General features: G+C 49.5%; 2 protein-coding genes across 6 annotated transcripts in view; one reads left to right on the top strand and one right to left on the bottom strand.

Moving 5' to 3' along the window:
* MROH2A (maestro heat like repeat family member 2A) overlaps positions 1 to 1,652 on the top strand; it is a 60,304-nt gene extending 58,652 nt beyond the window's left edge. For all 3 annotated transcript variants that reach the window (XM_004427704.3, XM_087424657.1, XM_087424658.1), the window contains 3 exons: positions 549 to 651; positions 914 to 979; positions 1,422 to 1,652. In XM_004427704.3, the coding sequence (XP_004427761.2) occupies positions 549 to 651; positions 914 to 979; positions 1,422 to 1,543 (291 nt within the window). In that variant the 3' untranslated portion in view covers positions 1,544 to 1,652. The remainder of the gene's footprint in view (positions 1 to 548; positions 652 to 913; positions 980 to 1,421) is intronic.
* A 2,592-nt stretch (positions 1,653 to 4,244) lies between these two features.
* On the bottom strand, positions 4,245 to 19,282 carry HJURP (Holliday junction recognition protein). Of its 3 annotated transcripts, none has more exons than XM_087424656.1 (9): positions 19,132 to 19,282; positions 18,398 to 18,464; positions 15,868 to 15,923; positions 12,854 to 12,953; positions 12,385 to 12,449; positions 10,986 to 11,078; positions 9,661 to 9,739; positions 6,044 to 7,629; positions 4,245 to 4,994 (listed from the first exon to the last, which is right to left on the bottom strand). In XM_087424656.1, exons 1-9 carry the CDS (start codon positions 19,225 to 19,227, stop codon positions 4,923 to 4,925), a joined length of 2,214 nt encoding a protein of 737 aa, XP_087280782.1. In that variant the 5' UTR covers positions 19,228 to 19,282; the 3' UTR covers positions 4,245 to 4,922. The 3 variants fall into 3 exon arrangements, with proteins under 3 accessions (XP_087280782.1, XP_087280780.1, XP_087280781.1); XM_087424654.1 differs by having other exon boundaries at positions 4,245 to 5,001; positions 6,053 to 7,629; XM_087424655.1 differs by having other exon boundaries at positions 4,245 to 4,998; positions 6,053 to 7,629.
* Between the last annotated feature and the right edge of the window lie 310 nt (positions 19,283 to 19,592).

The following is a 19,592-nucleotide window of genomic DNA, read 5'->3' as shown; positions in this document are numbered from 1 at the left end:
GGTTCACCTTCTACACACGACGTATCAAGACCAGCGCCGTCCAGCAGAAATAGAGTGCAAACCACACGCTGATTTTAAGTTTTCTAGTATCTGCGTTAAGAAAAGGGAAAAGAGGTGAAACCAAATTTAATAATAGATTTTACTTAACCTAATAGATCCAAATCATTGTCATTTCAACATGTAATCAATATAAAAATTATTAATTTGATAGTTCACATTTTTTGGGTACTGTCTCCCAAATCCAGGAGGCACTTCACACTTAATTCAGACTAGCCACATTTCAAGAGCTCAAGGGCCACATGGCTACCGTAGTGGACAGCCTTGCAGGTTGTGGACAAATGTAATCACATCTCTGGGTCAGATAGAAGGTAACAGGGGCTGAAGGTCCCTAAGTTACCCAGCTACTAATTTGCTGTGTGACACTGGGATGGGCAGTTGCTCTCTCTGGGCAGATCCTCCGGCATCAGACAGATGGGAACGCACTTTGTGAGCAGCCGGTTGCCAGGACCTCATCCTCGACGGCTCTGTGCGTCGCTTGTCTGTTGCAGACTCAGAAGAAGCCTGCTATTCTCTACGGCTTCTTGCTGGAAACAATGACCTACGTGACAAGTAACCTGTCAAGGATCAGAATTGCTGCGTGCAACCTGGCAGGTGAGCGGGCAGGTGTCTCCTGATGCAGGAGGGACCTTGAAGGCCATCGGGCCAGACCCGGGTCTGGACGGGGAGGGGGACAGGTGTTGGGACCAGAGCTCAGGTGGAAGTCCCCCTCTCCGCCCCCTGCTGCCTACCTGCCCGATTCTCATTTAGGCGTCTGCACCTGAACCCTAACGGATACCCTCATAGGGTAAAACCAGGTCTCTCTCCGACCTCATGTTCGTGTGATGAGCACTTATTTCCCTGGCTATCGTTTTAGGAATTATTATGAAGCAGATGTCCACACATTATCTGAAAAAGCTGGACTTCCCAGCGTTACGGAATTGTGAGTAGTGGATACTCAGTTGTATCTGGTCCGCTGAGCTCATCTGGGGAGCTTAGTGAAACCGCCCGAGGGAGGGGCGGGTGTAACCAGGGCACTGAGAGGTGGATGAGCCTGGGGAGGGGTTTCTGGGAAGACAAATATTGGTTCTTGGTGCCTTCTGCCCGCTCCCCCTTCACGAATATTTCTGGAAGGCTTCTGCCCTGATTCAGCTGAACCACACGGCAGTCGGGTCCTGTGGGTGATCTTTCTGTCCCGGTCAGAGAGGGAGATGGGAGATGGGGGTGAAGACACAGCGCCCCCTGCCGTCCTGACTTCAAACGAGGGGACTGCACGTCTGCGGCCCACAGTCAGCTTCCTGGGCCTCCTTCCACCAGCACACGGGACACGCGGGGGCGCGCCTGACCACGAGGGTCCCGACGCTCTCGCGTTTGTGCTCACTCAGCTCTCCAGGAGCTACAGCTGGACTCGGATCCTGGGGTCCAGAGGGCAGCCCTGGAGACTCTCCAAGTCTTGGATACGTGTAGTCAGCACTGGCTTTTGGCTTCACCGGAAGGAATTTCCTAGGTGGTCCGAGTGTGACGTGTAAACTTCCTCCCTAGGGCGCCAAACCCTGCCACAGCACCGCCAACGAGGTTTAATTTACTTTGTAAGAAAAGCATTGTTCTCAAGTACTCACATCCCGTTCCTTCCTCCCATTGAAATAAACCTCCGCTGCCATTTGGAGTGCAGTCCTGACCCTCTGGTGACGACATCCAGTGCCAAGACAGTGGACAGGGACACCTGTCCCAACGGGCCGTTTCATTCCTGCTCCCCCTCCCCCGAGTGTGTGATGTCAGACGGCCCCTCAGCTGGAAGCATCTGCAGCCACCTTTGTGTCTTCGCCTGCATTCCAGTCCCATCCACGCTGACCGAGTGTCCACTGCCAGGCCCCGTGCCAGGCGGTGAGGGGAGCTGGGCTACTGTTCAGCCTCTGCCCCAGGGACCCGGTCTTAAAGGGAAAGGAGGCATCTACCAGTGGATGATGATACACACCAGAGTGAGGATGGCGGCAGCCAGGGTGGGGGTGACCTTGAGCTTAGCAGGGAGTGTCCACCAGCCTGGAGATAAGTGACGTATACCAGGCCTACCCTCACTCTTCCCCTCATCGGAGCCTGATGGGACAGGCTGGGCAGGGACCCAGTGAGGCCTGGAACAGAACCTGGCTGAGGGTCAAAAAGGAGAAATTATCTCCACGTCCAAGAAACAGGCAGGGGAGGGCGGGGAGAGCAGGGTAACTTTTCCTACACACAGGCCAGCAGGAGACTAGTCTTTGGTCGTCCCCAGAGCAGGTAAACGTGGGACTTCCAAACCATCCCCATCACAATTGCCAAAGGCGGTCATCACACTGGGCTCCATCTGCGGGAGAGGGCTGCTGAGCCGGCAAAGAATTGACCCCGTGGCAAAGGCCAAGTTATTTTCTGCCAAGCGATGAAGAGCATTGCTGCTAGAAAACTTGAATACCACAGACACGGTGGGCATGGGTATGTTGGTCTATAGGATTGGGGGAAGAGCTATACACTTGTACAGTTAGGTCTCCAATTCTTGCCATGTTCGTGCAAAACATTTCCAGGTGGTTTCTAGACCTAAACTTGAAAAGCGAAAATGTAAGACAATAGAGTATTTTTGATGCTGAGAGTAGGGTAGGTTTTCTTTTAAAAGTAACAGCGGAAGCCAGCAAAATTAATGAGTTAATCTGACTTTGTTAAAATGTAACTTCTGTACAATAAAATGCTGTCAAGTTAAATGACAGATCACAGATGGAAAAAGCTACTTGCAATGGATATAAAACTAGATTGATTCATATAATTGGATTGGCATCTAATATACCCAAATCAGTAAGAACAAAGCAAATAAAAAGTGTCACGACAGGACACTCGGAAAGCTAGCACCCCCAGGAAGACACGCAAACTACAATGTAGTACATTTCACACCCACCATAATGGCATAGTGGCACCGACTGGTGGCAGTTACTTGGGGCAATGGCACTAATTATATTGCTGGACAGAGTGCAAACTGGAATAGCCATTTGGGAGAGCAATTTGGCAATAATTAGGGAAGCTGAAGACACACCCATCCATGACCACTTCACCTCTAGGTGTAGGGATGCCACAGGTCAACCTACACACACGCACAGGGATTGCAGGTGAATGCCTTCTAAGCAGCAAACACCCAGCAGGACAACGGAGTAGACCATCGACCTAGAGGACTCATAAAACGAGAGACACCCCCAGGCAGCAGCTCCTGTCAAGTGCACTTCTTGGTGAAATGAAGTTGCAGGATACATACAGTACTGTTATGTATGTGAAAGTTAAACACACAGACCATTCCATATAAAGTTTATGGGGTCCTTTATTGGCAGAGCCTATAAACCGGCTAACAACCAGGCCCAATCTCTTCCGCCTGGGCTTCCTCCACTAGATGACAGAACATCAAACACTTGATCTTCCAGTCTCTCTGGCAGCCGGGCGTGGTCTGGCTGAGACCTCAGCACAGGTCTGCAGGGTGTGATGGGGGTGCAAGGCAAGGCACAAGTAGTTTTGGGAAAAAGATGAGTTTGTCTGATAAAGAGGAAAGGATGGGTTGTGCTCTTTGGAAGTTGCTGACAGAAGAGGGTGGTCTAGACAAATCCAGGGGCCACTCCAGCCCTGGCTGAGCCTGAGCCAGCAGCCCCCACCAGGCTGGGCAGAGGAGAAATGAGCCTCCTGCCAGTGTAAGGCTCTTGGCCAGGTTCTCAACTCCTTACCGATTCACAGGGCTCTGGACTGAATGTGTCCCCCAAACTCACACGTGGAAGCCCTAACCCCGCGTGATGGCATCTGAGATGGGGCCTTTGGGAGGTGATTAGGGTTAGATGAGGTGGTGAGAGTAGGGCCCTCCTGATGGACATCAGTGCCCTTATAAGATACACACCATGTGAGGATGCAGTGAGAAGGCAGCTGTCTGCAAGCCAGGGAGAGGGCTCTCGCCAGAGCCCCGGCACGTCAGCACCCTGATCCTGGACTTCCAGCCTCCAGAACTGTGAGAAATCAGCTTCTGTTGTCTAGGCACCCAGTCTACGGTATTTTGTTACAGCAGCCCGAGCTGACACAGGTACGTGGCCCCAGCGTCAAGGGTACACATTAACACCAGGAGAGCAGTAGCCCAGGGAGGGGCACGGGAAAGAAAGGTGTGTAATTTAACCTTGTCTCTAACCTTTTATTTAAAATAAAAAGTCCAGAACACACAGTGATTTTTTACTTTTTTATTTACTCAGGATGGTTGGTACATGGGTTTTATTACTGTGTTCTGAATATTTGAAATATTTTATTTAAAAAGTCACTGTGATACCCTATTATAAACAGCTCCAACAAAAATCATGAGATGTCACGGATGCCGTGTGGCTGTGAGAGTGTTCTGGGACCATCACAGGACTGTTAAAATACAGCACGTTTTCATCTAGAAATAGTAAGTTGTTAGGAGTTACTTTCTATGGTGACTTACATTATGATTCAGTTTGCTGCCTCCTAACATGGAAGATACCAAGTCCCATGGGTCTGCGTTTACAAGACTAAGCAGCTGTATTTTCCTTCGAGGATCATTGTAGGCTTCAACTTAGGTTTCACAGCAAACAATATTCTCTAACGAAATAGAACATGTATGGAAGAATTCTCTAGACATGTCTAAATCTAAAAGAAAACATGAGAAAAATAGGCCTATCAAGGATAACATTAAAAATGTTAATTGAGCAAATTTATTCAAATGATTTCCACAGCAAGAACTGAGAGTCATCTCAATGAAACCAATTTCACTGAAATTTGCTTTGAAGGCAGATAAGGGAAGCGGGTTCTAACATATTCTTGAGAATTAAAAAAAAAAACCCAACACAGTAAGGGGGATGAGGAACAAAAAATCTAAAATAACTTGGCTATAGATTTTCAGCTTTGAATTTTTCTAACACAAAATCACTTTTATCTTCCGTCCTGAAAGATGTGTTGTTCTTTCTTCTAGGAAAAAAAAGACAAAGAAAATGATTTCAGTAAAATTCCACTAGAATTCCCAATGCCAGCCACCAAAAGCAGAACTGTTTTATGTTTATTCCATTGCATGTATATAAATATTTGCGTGTCCACTATAGAAAATGCCACCATGCTTAATAAATACCCTAAGGAATGTAAAAGAAAAAAACCCAACTAACAGTAACCCCCCCAAACAGGCAGTGCAACCTGGTGGTTAGGTCCACGGGATTCAAATCCTGGCCCAGCCATGTACCGCCTGTGTGGCTTCAGCAGTTGTAAGGCTTAAGCTACGATTCCTTATTTATGAAAAGAGCCGGAGCCTGCCTACTGGATGTGCGCTCTGGTAAAAGAGCCACATTTGAGTCTGGCTTGTGGACACACTGACATGCGTGCTGGGAAACCTGGCACTTATGGAAAAAGTCTAACAACTCACACTGACCCCACCTTCTCTCATCTTGTCTCTGGAGAAAACAAAATGGCGCACCCAAGTTAGAACTTGAGCTTAAGAGAGCCGCACAAACTGAACTGTAGGAGGTGGGTGGGCACAGATGGACTTCAATGTGAGGGCACTGAGATGATGGGCAGAGCAGGAGCGTGCGGCCCCGAGCAGGCCCGGCCCCCTACACGTGTGAGACACCACACTGACGGCTCTCTGAGGGCCGACTCCTGCTCTGCCCCTACTAGCAAATCCCAGAAGCAAACAGAAACTCAGTATTTCCAGATCAGTTTCGCCTTACACCAGCTATTTTCTGAGTGTAAGATGAAGAGGCTGGAAATGCCCCAGTTTGACAAGGATGGATGGGGCGTGCTAAGGGAGGCTTTTTAGAAAAATCCCCTAAATGCATTCCCATGGAGAACGTGTAAAACTTTTCCTATAAGAACGTTTCAGGTCCACGTTGAAGCATCTTACACACGAACATGTGCTTGACAGAAATGCTGATTTTGGAGGAAGGAAAAGAATTTGGGAGAAAGTTTGGAAAATTAACACTTACATGACAATCCTGTTAGAAAACACCCACATTCACCAAACAGAACGCACCTTCTCTTCCCAGTCGCGCTGTGAGGAGCCAACCTCTTCTCCTGGCCTGGGGACAGCTTTGCCCACCACACGTGAGGAATTCTGGGAATGAGCCGACTGTCCACACACCCCGGGATCTGATAATCGGCGTCTTTTTGCCGGGGACTCATGGTCCCTCCTGGCAGCAAACACAAAGTATGTCGATGGATGAAACTCAACTGCAGTTGAGCCCAGTGGACTTCTGATGCTCCGCTGGGGTGATAATGACAACTTTTGGGGACCCTGGAAACCAAAGTCTGGTTTTAATTTTCCTAAGTCTTCTTTTTGATACTGGACTTCCACACCTGCTTTATCTGGAGACGCTCCAATACATAAAGGCGTCTTTGTCCACTGCGGTGACTTCTGGCAATACTTTTGGTGAAGCCTGTCAAATTTTTCTTTAATTTCATCATAATGATCCCTTCCATAGCTTAGAGGTTGTATCTTTGGTACTGAAATAGCTTTGCTGGGTGATTCTGACTTTCTAAACATTCCCAGATTGTTTCCTTGAAAAAGAAGGCCGGATATCTGCTCTGAGCGGCCTGGGCTCTGTGTGGGCTCAGTCTGAAGACAAGAATCGCTTGATGACAGGCATCTACCTGCTTCGATGGATCTTCTGCCCAGGTTTTCAAAAGCCTCATTTAATCTCTTAGCTTTTGCTCTGATGAAAGGCCTACTCAGCCTGTGGGTTTCTTGGCCCAGGGGACCCCCAGGGCTTGCTGGACCACCTCTGTACACATCCACAGCCGAGGAGCCAGGGAGGTAGGTCAGGCAGGACCGCTTCCTGGGATTCGGGCAATATTCCTGATGTAGCTTATCAAATTTGATTTCGATCTCCCTACAATGATTCCCTCCCTCGCCTGGCAGTATTCTTGGTCTGGAAACTATTTTTACAGGAGAAATTAACCATTTTAATGTCATAAATCTATTTTCCTGATCAAGATGATACATTGCACGAGAGTCTAAATAAGTCAGTGAAGAGGCCTTCTGGAATGTTCCTTTAAGCTCTTTCCAACTTGCATCTAATTTATGGACTTGGCGCTTGTTTACTTCAAGAATAGCTTTTTGCGATTTTAAACCTATCTTATGGCCAGAAGCATCTAGTAAGTTCTCGCAATCTCTTAATGCCCCCACCTCTTTCGCTGGCTTGGAACAGGGCGAAGGTCTCTCCCGGGAGCCCCTGCGAGCGTGCCCGCCTGCTCGGCAGTACGTCCTGTTCATCCTGCTCTTGCACCTGTGCCTCCTCCTGGAGTTCCAGTTTTGAAGGATGAACGTCTTGGTGGAGATGATGCATGATGGCTTTGCACTCAGCAGCCGGCTCATTGAGTGCAGCATGCCCGCATACATGTCGCTGATGGTCATGTCGCAAATGTCGTCGGCCTCGAAGGACTGGCTGCTCGAGAGGCTGGTACCACTGGTCCCTTGTACTGAGACACCGGCATTTCTAGGCACTATGGTCAGGTCTGTCGAGCAAGCACGTGAAGGACTGCACTCTCTGGGAGGGGAAGTTGGCTTCATCGGGCTGCCAGGACTCTTTTCAGAGATAATATCACAGCATCCTGGAGAAATACACACACACAAGGTCAAGGTGGGTTACCGTTCAGAACAGCCCACATGCAGAGACCATGGAACGGAAGACTGGATCATGACCATAATGAGTTTTTGATGCAAGCAAAAAAACAAGAACAAGAGAAAAACTCCACAAATACTTGGGAATGGACTCTTCTCAGATTCTTTCTAGCTATCAAACTTAAATTTCTACTCTCCACCCAAACTTCCCGAAAGGAGTCTTCATTCCCCATGGGATAGTTTAGAAGTTGGTCGCCTTTTCAAAGACTAATTAGACATCAGAAAATAATGACACTGTTTACCTACAGGGCTGGGTGGGGAAGGGATAAGTCTCCTAAATACATCTCTTTATACGGCTTTGACTTGTGCATGACATTAAATGTTTTCTATATTAAAAAAAAAAAAAAATTAAACCAGCAAGGATGGGGATAACTCTAAAAGTGAATACAGACCAAAAACACGAATCTCACTGTGTATCAAACTGATAACAAATGAAAGAGAAAAAAGAATCCAAATAATTTTGAACACAATGCTATGAATGAGCTCCCTCAGTGGGATATTGTCTAAGGGTAAAAGAGCAGCTTAGAGATCTTGAACCTTCTTCAGCAGGTTGTTGAGCAAGTGGTCACAGCTGCTGTGATTCTGAAATTACTTTGTGCTTCACGACTGACCAAATGAGCACACGTTATTGGTGCTGGTGACAACGGGGAGGGGGACGACTATAGAATCAGAGTGGGGGGTCAAAGTGCTCAAAAACAGATGGGGACACCTCAGAGGACACAGAAGCCAGCATGAAAGGGGCTCCTCCAGGCTAAATCTGGGACGACTTGGGCATCAGACTGAATACTGGCAATGGATTCTAACGTGAATTAAAAAAAAAGTCCACGAGTTCTTATTGATTCTAGAAAAGTAAAAAAAAATAAAAAAGCAAGTGAGGGAGATAAGGGAAGGAAAAAAAAAGAAATGGAGGGGAGAGAGCTCATCTTTATAGAAAAATGCCAACGGATGCACGTAGAAGGAATGGCGGAGCCAGGAAAGGACTGGTTTGCAGGCACCAACTCAGGCAATAGTCACAACTGGACCTAAAATCCCGGTGTGAGAGGTTTCTGGGGAAAAGGCCTCCAGGTAATTGCAAGGGATTGCCCGCAGATGACTCCGAGGAAAGTGAGAAATGTGGTGGGTTCCTCCCTGGGTAACTGACCAGTCTCAGGAGTCACCAACAACGGGACAGACTGATGGGACGTCCCGAGAGGACACGACATCACCTGTGTAGCACCTTTCCCAAAAATGTTTAACATGAACGTAACCTCAAGGAAACAACCAGACAAGTCCCAGTGGAGGGACATTCTGCAAAACTATTGGCCAGGACTTTTAAAGAGAGTCAATGATGGGAAAGACGATGGTGACACGAGCAAGGCCAAGGAGACTGTCTGGACTGAAGGAGAAACTAATGCCACGGGCGATCCCGAGTGGATCCAAACCAGTTAAACAAACAAGAAAGGCTCGGAAGAACACCACTGGCATAACTGGGTACCTTGTATTGTGTCGATGTTAAATTTCCGGCATGTGCCAAGTTTACCGTAGTTGTGTAGGAGAATTACCTGTCCTTGGGAGATACTTGTGAAGCATTTAGGGATAATATATGTATGAATGTGAATAAATATATACGTGTGCATGTGAGGTGGGTGATAAAGCAAATGTGACAAAATGTTAAGTGTCAACGTGGGTGAAGGATGTTTATTGTATGAGCCCACGTTTCCAGAGATTCAAAAATTCTCAAAATGGTAGTTGGGATAAAGAGCTAAGTAGCAATTAGCATGCCAGAGTCCCAGAAGAAAAAAGCATTTCATTTTTTAACTCCTAGTAGTTTCCCTATGAAGTGCAGGTGTCTCTGTTTATGTTGATGAGACATGCACAGCACACAGGGGGCGCCCAGGGTAAGGGGTGCTGCACTGAAGGGCAGTGTGGCTCTACCGAAAGTGAAGAGGGTGCAGTTTATGCAAAGTCTTGGTCACACTCACCACGGGCAGGCCTGGCAGGCAAGGCCAATGAAGGGACGAGGGTCCCACGTGTGTCTTTTCCATCGCTGTAACCAGCACGCTGAAATCAAAGCAAATGACTTTTTTAACAAGACTGTCAGGGGTCGACTGGGCGCACTAAGATGCTTGCCCTCAGGCCACGCCCGCCGGATGGAGTGAGGAGCTCCTCCCCCTCCACCAGACTGTGCGTCCCAGAGTGGCAGCAGCGGTGACAAGTGTGTGACCACAGTGACAGTGGCTGGTTGGGCTTCCAGCAGTGGTGGGAAGAGCTGTCTTAGTAACATCCAGAAACGTTGTCCATGTGGCTTCCAGGGTACCCCCCAGAGGGCCACCACTGCCACTGTCGCCAGGAACCCCTCAGGAGTTCTCCTCCACCGTGATGCTCCCACAGCAGAAACACCTGGGGCCAGCTGGATGGTGGGCAAAGGAAACCCGCCCTGAGACGGCAGAGCCATTCCTGACCCGGTCTCCTCCCTGAGGGACAGAGCAGCCGAGGGCCACCGCCTGCTGCTTCAGGATAAAGGGAAAGGGCATGTCCAGTCCCTCACTAATTCCATGGTCCCCAGAGACAGGCTTTCCACTGGTCACAGCACAGTAAGAAAATATATCCTTCCCTGTGAGTTTGCTGCCTTCGAGACATATTATTTATTCCAGAACATGTACTTCCCAGTTATTTGGTATTAAAATCTCCTTTATTTTATGATATTGACAGAACTTGGAAAACTAGGAGTCGGCATCCTCACAAGAACCTCCATCTTTAGTTTTTAGGCTCTTCTTCAAGTAAAGCTCTGGGAAACTGGCTGCAGTGGAACGTGGAGGGCAACAACCCTGGGAGGGGGCCAGCGAGGCTCCCACCTCTCACAGGGCTTCACCGCGGCCCCCAATCACATTTCACCCCAACACCATGGCCGTGGAGCCGGCGGAACAGGCACCTTGCAGCCGATGCCAGGCCCTGGTCACACCAGGGAAGGACGGAGCTGGGAGCCATCACTTCCTTAATCACGCAGCTTAAACCCCCTCCACCCAAGGGTTGGGGCCCAATTTGATTCCTGTGAGCTGCCCCAGAACACAGCAGGCAATGGCGGGTGTGCCCCGCCAGTTTCCCCGATCTGACTGCCTTAGTGGACCCAGGTGTTTACTTAAGAGCAGACGTCTGCGAGCCTGTGAATGAAATGGTTTGGAGACAGTTGCTCAGAATGCTTTTACAGGCTCTGCAGAGAGTGAATAAGAACATGACTACACCGCACTCAATGCGTCTCCAGTTTATGACATAATTATGTGGATATATGTGCTGGGAAGCTGGTTACCTTGAAATACCCTTCATCCTGCAGCAGGATATCCACTTGGGTCAAGTACTTCCTCCTCAGCTCATTTTTCAAAGGGCTCCGGGGCACTGCAGGCTGATAAAAGAAAGAAGTCAGTGTTCCTAAGAGCTTCTGGGTGTGGTTGAACTCTTGAATTCTGGAACAAACTGGCAAGCTTGTTAATGTGCAAATCTTTATATGAAGTTACCATTCACTTTTCACCTCCTGCTGTTAATGGCAGAGTGGTCCAGGCCCTCTGTAAATCCACCTGACCCAGAAATCTGACTTTAGAGAATTTACCCCATGCTAACAATCCAAAAGAAAGTAAAAAGACAAAAAAATACAAGTCTGGAGAGGTTTATGACAGCATTACTAGAACAGAAAAAAATTTCAAACAACCTGAATACTCTTAGGTGAGCTCAGGACTCAACTACTAGAATTGACCCCACCCGGTATGTTTTTGAGAAAAGAAGTCCAGTGTCCCAACTCAGGGGGCAGGGATGGTTGCCTCTCTGTCCCTCACCTGCCACCCACTGGAGACAGGGGGTCTCAGCCTCACTCTATCCCTGAGTAGGGCTGAGTCAGCGATGGGATGTAGATGGGGGTAACACACACACCCAGTGTTCCGTGTGTTCTTTACTGTTGGGGTCCCTACTTCCCTTTACCGTCACCCCCGCCTAATACTTTACCACGTACCCCTCTCCTCCCCAGGGTCACCTCATTCTAGTTAGACACAAAAAGTCGCACACGGGTGTCTGGGCAGACCTCTGCACAAAAAGAGCAATTTCAGAGGAAAAACCACACGCTACCCTAGCATCTGCCATGGGGCCAGGTAAGTCACTCTGGTGGATTACGTTCTGTGTGTATTGTTTATCTCAGCGGAAAGCGAAGGTGAGAATCAGATCCTACAAGGAGACGGGTGGTTTCTGGGACACTTTGGGAAACTGACACAGAACGGCCTACCCAATTACATGAACTTGCAACACAATGGGCTTTCAAGGGCTGACCTAGAAATCCTTCCTAGAACACCTTCCTTATGACGTTGCCTCTATGGGATAAGAGCAACTCAGAACCCAACTTTCAACATGGCGTGCTGGATCGTGGTGCATGCCACACCGTGGACCACAGCTTGGACTGTTCCATGTGCAGAGGGAACAGCATCCAACAGCTACGTAAATTCAGAAAATCAGCTTTGAACTGGGGGTAGTAATGGCTGCCAAGTGCTGGACTGGGAAGGAGCGACTTGCTGCCTTAGGGGACCTGAAGCGGGGGCCAAAGACTCGAGGGGCAGTATGAGCAGAGCGAGCCTGAGAAGAGGACTTCAAGAAAGGTGCAGGTCACGAGGACAGGCACCTGCCCCCCGCCCCGGCACTGTCCCTTCATCACAAAAGGCAGGTCTCACCATTAGGGCCCCAGCAGCCAGATCTCCCGGGTAGAAAGTTGCGTCAGCATCTCTGCTTTTGGAATCTGAGAATAAATAAGGAAATCTCACTCAGAATTGTAAAGAAAGCATTTTTCTTTCAGGAATAGTTTTTGCATCACTTGAGCTTGTTCTACAGTCAGCAGTGAGGACACAGCCTCCCTTCAGTGAGGACACAGCCGTCCGTCGCCGTCCTGATTATCAGTAATGCAGAGAACCTTCCAGAACAGGAAGACCCCTCAAGTAGGGGAGGGAGGGAAAAGCAGCTTTATGTCACCTCTAGCTCTTTCAATGGCCTCCGATCCTAGAAGGGCACTTTAAGATGTTCTAGTGTTTAAAATGCACCTTAGAAAAAGTCATACAGAGGACTCTAGACTTGAAACATTGTAACAGAGATGCCAGGCCCAGTCCCTCCTGACCTTGCTAGAATCCCTAGCACAGGGACACTCACCCACTCCCAGGACTGGTGTGCAGGACACAGGAAGCTCGTGACCTGTGGCGGCGGCTTGCTCGGGGCCATCTTTCCTGCTGACTGTCTTCACGGGCGAGTCCTCAAAGTGCAGAAGGGGACAAACATGCTCATTTCAGTAACGACACATTTCAAAGCCACTGTGAAGTAACAAACCTACAATCTTTCCTCTACACATGAGAAAAGGAAGTTCACAAGGCTTCTCTTCCAGTACATTCTGGGATAAAAGGCCTCAGGACTCCTAGGAGGTGGATAGTAGAGGTTCCCTTTGGAAAAGGAGCAGAGCTTTCTTCCTCTGGTCGTGCCCAGGGCTGTGACTCCAAAGACCACTTGGATGCTGCGTGGGGGGAGCAGGAAAGCGAGAAGCCAGGGTAATAGTGAACGGGCCTGCTCCGCCCACGCGTGGTGGCAAACGAAAGTCAAAATGCAACAAGAGAGAACTGACTAGATCAGCAGGCGGAATCCAGAAATTCAAGGGGCCCCTGGGGGCCTTTCTCTGGTGTTGCGCGTGACGAGCCAGTTTCAGCCTAGGCTCCACTCCCAGGGGCGGCCAGGCGTCCGAGCAGGACTCACGCCGCAGGGGCGGCCAACGGGCCACTCCTGAAGGGCTGTGCTCCCACTAGCGGAATTCGAGAATTCAAGATAACAGATTGGCCAAAACATTTTAGGAACCCCCAGCCTTGCAAGAACAGGAGTGAGGGGCGGTGAGGCCTGTCCCTTTAGGGATGGCCCTGAGGCGTCATCTCTAAGGGTCTGGGGCTGCCCATGAACACAGTGTAACTGAATCCTGCCTTGGCAATGTCGCCGCCTGACTCCTGTAAGGCGGGACTGGATCACCGACAGACAGGTGGGAGCTGGTGGAGTTTAGAGCTGTTTTGCGGCTGCTGTCTGGAGGTGTGTGGCAGAGCTTGGTTTGAGGAGGGGGAGGTAGTCCGTCGGCACGGACCTCTAACTACCAACAGCTCTGGGGTCTACAAAGAGAACCGGGCCTTGTGTCAGGACCAAAGTGACTTAGGTCAACATCGAGCCCACCACGGCCTACCGCCTCTCACAGTCTCCAGGCAGCAATCTCGGGGGGCAGCAGGGAGGGGAGAGGTACATCATGAGTAGTTGGTTGTCTGGGGAAAGGAGAAGGTGGATTTGGGCAGTCACTCATGGTAACTTCAGCGAGATTGTAGACATCCGAGCTGACATCCCAGACTACGCCCCGTTTCCTAATTTCAGGAAAGGGGCTTACAATTCTGTAGATCTCAGGTAGGGATCCTCCTACATTTTAAGCAAAAACCTTAAATAAATATCCAGATGACAACATTTGCCACCAGGACCATTCAAGCATTGGTCTTATTGGTGGGCATCACTACTATGTATAATTAAAAAGTGCAGGGGCCGGCCTGGTGGCACAAGTGGTTAAGTGCGCACGCTCTGCTGCGGCGGCCCAGGGTTCGCTGGTTCGGATCCCAGGTGCACACCGTCGCACTGCTTGTCAAGCCAGGCTGTGGCGGTGTCCCATATAAAGTGGAGGAAGATGGGCACGGATGTTAGCCCAAGGCCAGTCTTCCTCAGCAAAAAGAGGAGGATTGGCAGATGTTAGCTCAGGGCCGATCTTCCTCACCAAAAAAAAAAAAAGTGCATATTCTTTGACCTGATAATCCCACTTCCAGGCATTTACTGAACAGGAGTGATATCGGCACTGGGAAGAACAAAGACGATCCTCTGAGGACTATTTATAAATAACAGGGGTCTTATAAATACTTTTACTGGAACACAGCCATGCTTACCCGTTCACATCTTGTCTATGGCTGCTTCCCCCTTACAACACAGAGCTGAGCAGCTGCGACAGAGACCATATAACCAGGAAAGGCTAAAATACTTATCATCTGGCCATTTACAGGAAAAGTGTGTGCCGATCCTGATTTATAAAAAAGGAAGTTGCAAAAGGCTAAATGTCTATTGACAAGAGAGCAGTTAAAACAAAAAGGTAATTGAATTATATGATGAAGGAGTGTTCACAATATATATTAAGTAGAAAAAAAAGAGGGTAAAAACTATGTGTATTTATAAATATGTGTATTATAAACAGGAATTCCATTATACTAAAATATCATTTTAGTATAGTGACCATCTGTAGAAGTCAGGTTAATTTTAAGTAGTTATATGTATTTCTAATATTTCTATGACTAATGATATTATATGTTATTAAAACAATTAATCAGGAAGAAAATTTGATTTCCAATTTGCTGTGAATTGCTATGGAACCCTAATGCTGTTTTCATTCCTGGGTGCAGGTTCCGTGACCAGTGGACCACAAGGAAGAACCATGTGGTGTCTGAGAAGCAGTGATGAAGAGAAACCAGACATCCTTGCAAAAGTTACTCTTGCAAAAGACTCCCCGGGGCTCGCAGAAGGAAGGCCAACTGTATCAGCACCTTCCATAAACATAATAGATCGCAGAGCTGCAGTGTCTGTGGATAAATTAGGGGAAAACCCCAAAACGCTGGGTCTTTTGAAAGGTAGAGCAACGCGGAAGGAAAGAAGCATGATCCTGCACACGGCACCCTGTCCCTAATCTCTCCTCCTCCAAGCCCTTTCAGGAGAGGAAAAGAGGCAATTTTCTTCCCTAAAAGGACCTGGATTTGGTCTTTGCTAGAAGGACCCAACAAAGTAAGCTCGTAGTGGTGGCTGTAGCTCGGGGCTGGGAGAGGTCTATCCAGCTGGCCCAGGCTTGCCCTCGGAGTCCAGCTGTCAGAGCCCGTGGCCGAAGGCAGAGGAAACAGGGGCACAGAAGGGCTTGATCACATAGCTGCTCCCTGCACTTGACAAGCAACAGAAGAAATGCTTCTCAGTAAATCCTTACAAACAGGAAAGGCGGGTAATTAGGTGAGAAAGCCGTGGAACAAGAGCCCCGTGGCGGCCTCCAGAAGCTCACCCACACCTTTATTAACATCAGTATTCCCCCTCGGCAAGGAATGCTGGCAATAAAATTTGATAGTTAGTACCTGGATTTGTTCCTTGTTTCTTTCCTTTACAAGTCTTCCACCCCAAATTCTCAATCCTTAAGAAAAGAAACGAAATAAACATTACCACTTAAGTAATCCCAAACGCTGAATTTCTGTTCAATCTGCATTCAAGGAAAACCAAGTGACAGGCAAAAAAGAGATATACTACTAAAACCAGGCCATATTTCTGATAGTCTGTTGTTTTTCGTCTTTGTGAGGTTGACGGTTTTTTTAAAAATCAAGATTAAACAATAATCTGTCACTAATAAAAATCTCTCCTATCTAGTGGGCAGCAGCTTGTCAAATTCCATCATTAAGCTGCAGAGTTAAATGGAAACAAGGAGCACAGGTATGCCAAGTACTGTCCCCAAAATATATACATTGAGGGTCATCTATACACTACGTGGGGAGAGAAAGCACTTTTCGAGGGCCATCTCTACATCCCCTACACAGAGTAAGTGCTTTCTGAGGGCAATCTACACATTATACGGATCGAGTAAGCCCCAAGCACAGGGGTAAACCTTAAGCACAGGCGTAAACCTTGAGTTTTGGAGTCCTGCCACTTACCAGCTAGCAGAACCTGGGCAAGACAATTAATCTCTCCTTAAATCTCCATTTGTTCCCAGGTAAACTCACGTTACTAAGAAGGGATCGTTGGGTTGCCAGGCTTGAGATGGTTGTTACTCTTGATAATGACAGCAAAAATACACACAGTGCTTAGTGTTCCAGGCTCAATTCTAAACCCCTGCCAAGCACAGCTCGACAACTCACTTGTGTCTAACTCCCAGAGTACTCTGACCTCCCTGTGGGAGAGGCACTCACCAAGTTCACTGTACAGACGGAGACAGGGAGGCAAGAAGTTCAAAGAACCAGCCCAGGCCACCGGCCCACGTGGGGAGCCAGGCTGTGAACCGGGGGATTGACTCTGAGCTCCTGACCACTGTACCATGCAGCCTTTCCAGAACAGTGGTGCTTGAGCAAATGAGCTCGGAATGAAATCAGGGCTTGGCTGTGTAGGTTGAGTGACACGGGGCAAGCTCCTTAACCTCTCTGCTGTATCTTCTGCTATAAAACAAGGATCATTCTAAGAACAGTGCCTACCTCACCCAGCTGTTGAGAATCAAAAACATGAGATTCTCAGCAGTGTAGGGCACATGATGAGCTGTCAACACACGTGAACGCCTATTACTTTCCTGCTGTCTTCATTCTAATCAGTGTGGGAGTGTTAGTTTCAATCTACCCCCATGGTGTGCCTTAAATTGGGAATTCATGCTACAAGGGTGGTCAGCTAGCGTTTAATCAGAAAGGCCACCCCCTAAGTGAGTGCCTTTCCAGGCTAAGTAACAGGTTGGGGGACCTGTATTACAAGGTCAGCAAGGAGCTTGTCAGAATGCAGACCTCCTGAGCCCACCTGCAGCATTGCTGTCAGGGGCCCCAGGAATCTGTTTCAATAAGCTCTCCAGGTGGTCTGCTACAAGCTCAAGTGTGACTGCTCTCAAGGTGTTTAGATGCTTCAACTGCTGTTCTCATCACACGGGAGTCAGAAATGAGTTTCACTGATGAAATTAGTGGTATTCAAGATTGGCCAAAATATTCCAGACACTGCCCATCCTTGCAAGAACGGGCCATAAGAATATAGAGAAGCCCGTTGATGGCACCCTTAGGAATGATTCCTACACAGACCTGTGTCCTGCCCTCAGGTAAGATTTGTCCCCATCCGACACAGACAAAAGTGTAACAGAAACCTGCAGCTGAAATACCTCAGCTTCTGTGTAAACTCTTCACCCAAGGCGTGGCTGGGTCAGCTGAAAACAGAGAGCTAAGACTTGTTTTAATTTAAGGAGCAGATCTGATAAACCTTTTTGTCCCTTCTAATGCACAGCAGAACTGGATCTGGGATTTGCTTTCATTAGTAAGTAACAGTGAGTTGATAATAAGGCTGAATGGGAGGAATGGACCTCACCCAGCAAAACTTTCTCTACCTGTTTACCAAAGAGAATACGTGAGATTTAAGTCAGTTTGCAACATCAACCATTAAACAGAATTGGCTCCTTCTCCCTATACTCAGGGCAAGTTCCGAGTACTCAGAACCTCAAGGAAGACAGTTACTACTCCAAGTCACACAGGACAACTAACAGTCAACAGGAGTGTTTCCCAGTGTTCTAAGAACTTCACAGGCACTCTCATGGAACTGTTACAACATCCAGACCAAGTCCATATTATTGTCGCCATCTTCCCATTTTACAGATTGAGAAACAGACACAGCTTGGCCCAAGCTGACAGGACAAGCGGCCAGCTGGGATGCAACCCAGGCAGGGGCATTTTTAACCAGCATACATCTTTGAGTCTTCAGAATTCTGTTGGAAATAAGTAATTTACAGGTTCAAAGGAACTAGTAATGTTTTAGTTCCTATTAGGTGAGCAGGGTTTATTTTCATAAGAGAGCCGGGACAGCGTTTTAAACTCTGGGAAGACATTATTCTGTTTACTCTTCACCATAAATATTCAGAAGGGGAGGATGACTGCGTACCCTCGGGCGTGTCGTAGGTCAGCGTGGACATCTGCACCAGCGGGGCATCCTCGAAGGGCTGGTTGTACTGCGGGAGAGGAAGGGGCGGCTTATCAGGTCCGAGGGCCGAGAGGAGCCCCTGACCCGGGCCGAGGAGGCGCCAGCGCGACGCTGGAAGTCTGGAGGCCCCCCAACACCTCGCCTCTGCCCCCGGACTCCCAAGTCTGCCTCCCCCTCCTCACCCCAGACTCCAACCCCCCTCCCCGCTCCTAACCCCAGCTCCCAACTCCACCTCCCACCTCCTTACCCCAGCCCCTAACCTCGCCTCCCACCCCCCCGCCCCAACACCGCCTGCCTCCACCCTCCTTACCCCAGCCCCCAACTCCGCCTCCCCTCCTTACCCCAGCTCCCAATTCCATCTCCCCTCCCCGCCCCCAATACCGCCTCCCTCCTTATCCCAGCCCCTAAGCCCGCCTCCCCTCCTCGCCCCAACATCGCCTGCTCCCTCTCCTTACCCCAGCTCCCAACTCCATCTCCCCTCTCCCAGCCCCCCAACACTGACTTCTCCCCCCTGCTCCAAGCCCCTCCCCTCTTCCCCAGCCCCGCTTCTTCTTCCCCCGCCACCACCCTCCCTTACCGCCCCGCCGGCCTGTCGCCCCGCCACCCCCCTCCTTACCCCCAGCCTCCAACTCCGTCTTCCCCCTCCCCCCGGCCTCGCGCCCCGCCGCCCCCCAGCGGGCCGGTGGGGGTCGCACCTTCTCTATCAGCCGCTGCATGCGCTTCTGGAAGCGGCGGCGGCTGTCCCTGAGCTTCCGCAGCAGAGCTTCCTCCCCCAGGACGTCGCCCTCCATGGCGCGCGGAGCACCAATCCCGCACTCCAGCGGGAAGCCAGACCGAGGCCCCGTCCCCGCGCCCCGGTTCAAATAGCGGCTCCGCCCTTCCTGCCCGCCCCTCGGGCTCCCCATTGGCTGGCGCGGAGAGGCCGGGCGCTGATTGGGCCTTTTAAACATATGCGTGTGCTGCTTTCTGCCGGCCAATCGGCGCTCGAGTTTCCGGCCCCGCCCCGCCCAGGGCGCGCGTTGGGAGGCCGGGGGAGTCCGGAGTCCGCCGCCGTGCGCGCGGAGAGTGACGGCGTGGTGGTCCCTCCCGCCGCTCCCGTGCCTGTTAATCAACAGTGCTGCACGAGAGCCCTGTGAAATACGAATGATTTCCCCCG

The sequence above is a fragment of the Ceratotherium simum genome, chromosome 37, assembly GCF_057802395.1.
Source record: "Ceratotherium simum simum isolate JZ-2026a chromosome 37, ASM5780239v1, whole genome shotgun sequence".
NCBI lineage: Eukaryota > Metazoa > Chordata > Mammalia > Perissodactyla > Rhinocerotidae > Ceratotherium > Ceratotherium simum.
This window is presented reverse-complemented; position numbering and strand designations above follow the sequence as displayed.

What these genes read in the sequence shown, in the direction of transcription:
- HJURP (XM_087424656.1), bottom strand. Translation starts at nt 19,227, where the DNA reads ATGGAGGGCGACGTCCTGGGGGAGGAAGCTCTGCTGCGGAAGCTCAGG. An exon ending in AGGATGAAGGGTATTTCAAG is followed by an intron (nt 9,740 to 10,985) that starts GTAACCAGCTTC and finishes CTTTGATTTCAG; the next exon opens with CGTGCTGGTTACAGCGATGG. An exon ending in GGGAAGAGAAGGTGCGTTCT is followed by an intron (nt 4,995 to 6,043) that starts GTTTGGTGAATG and finishes CCTAGAAGAAAG; the next exon opens with AACAACACATCTTTCAGGAC.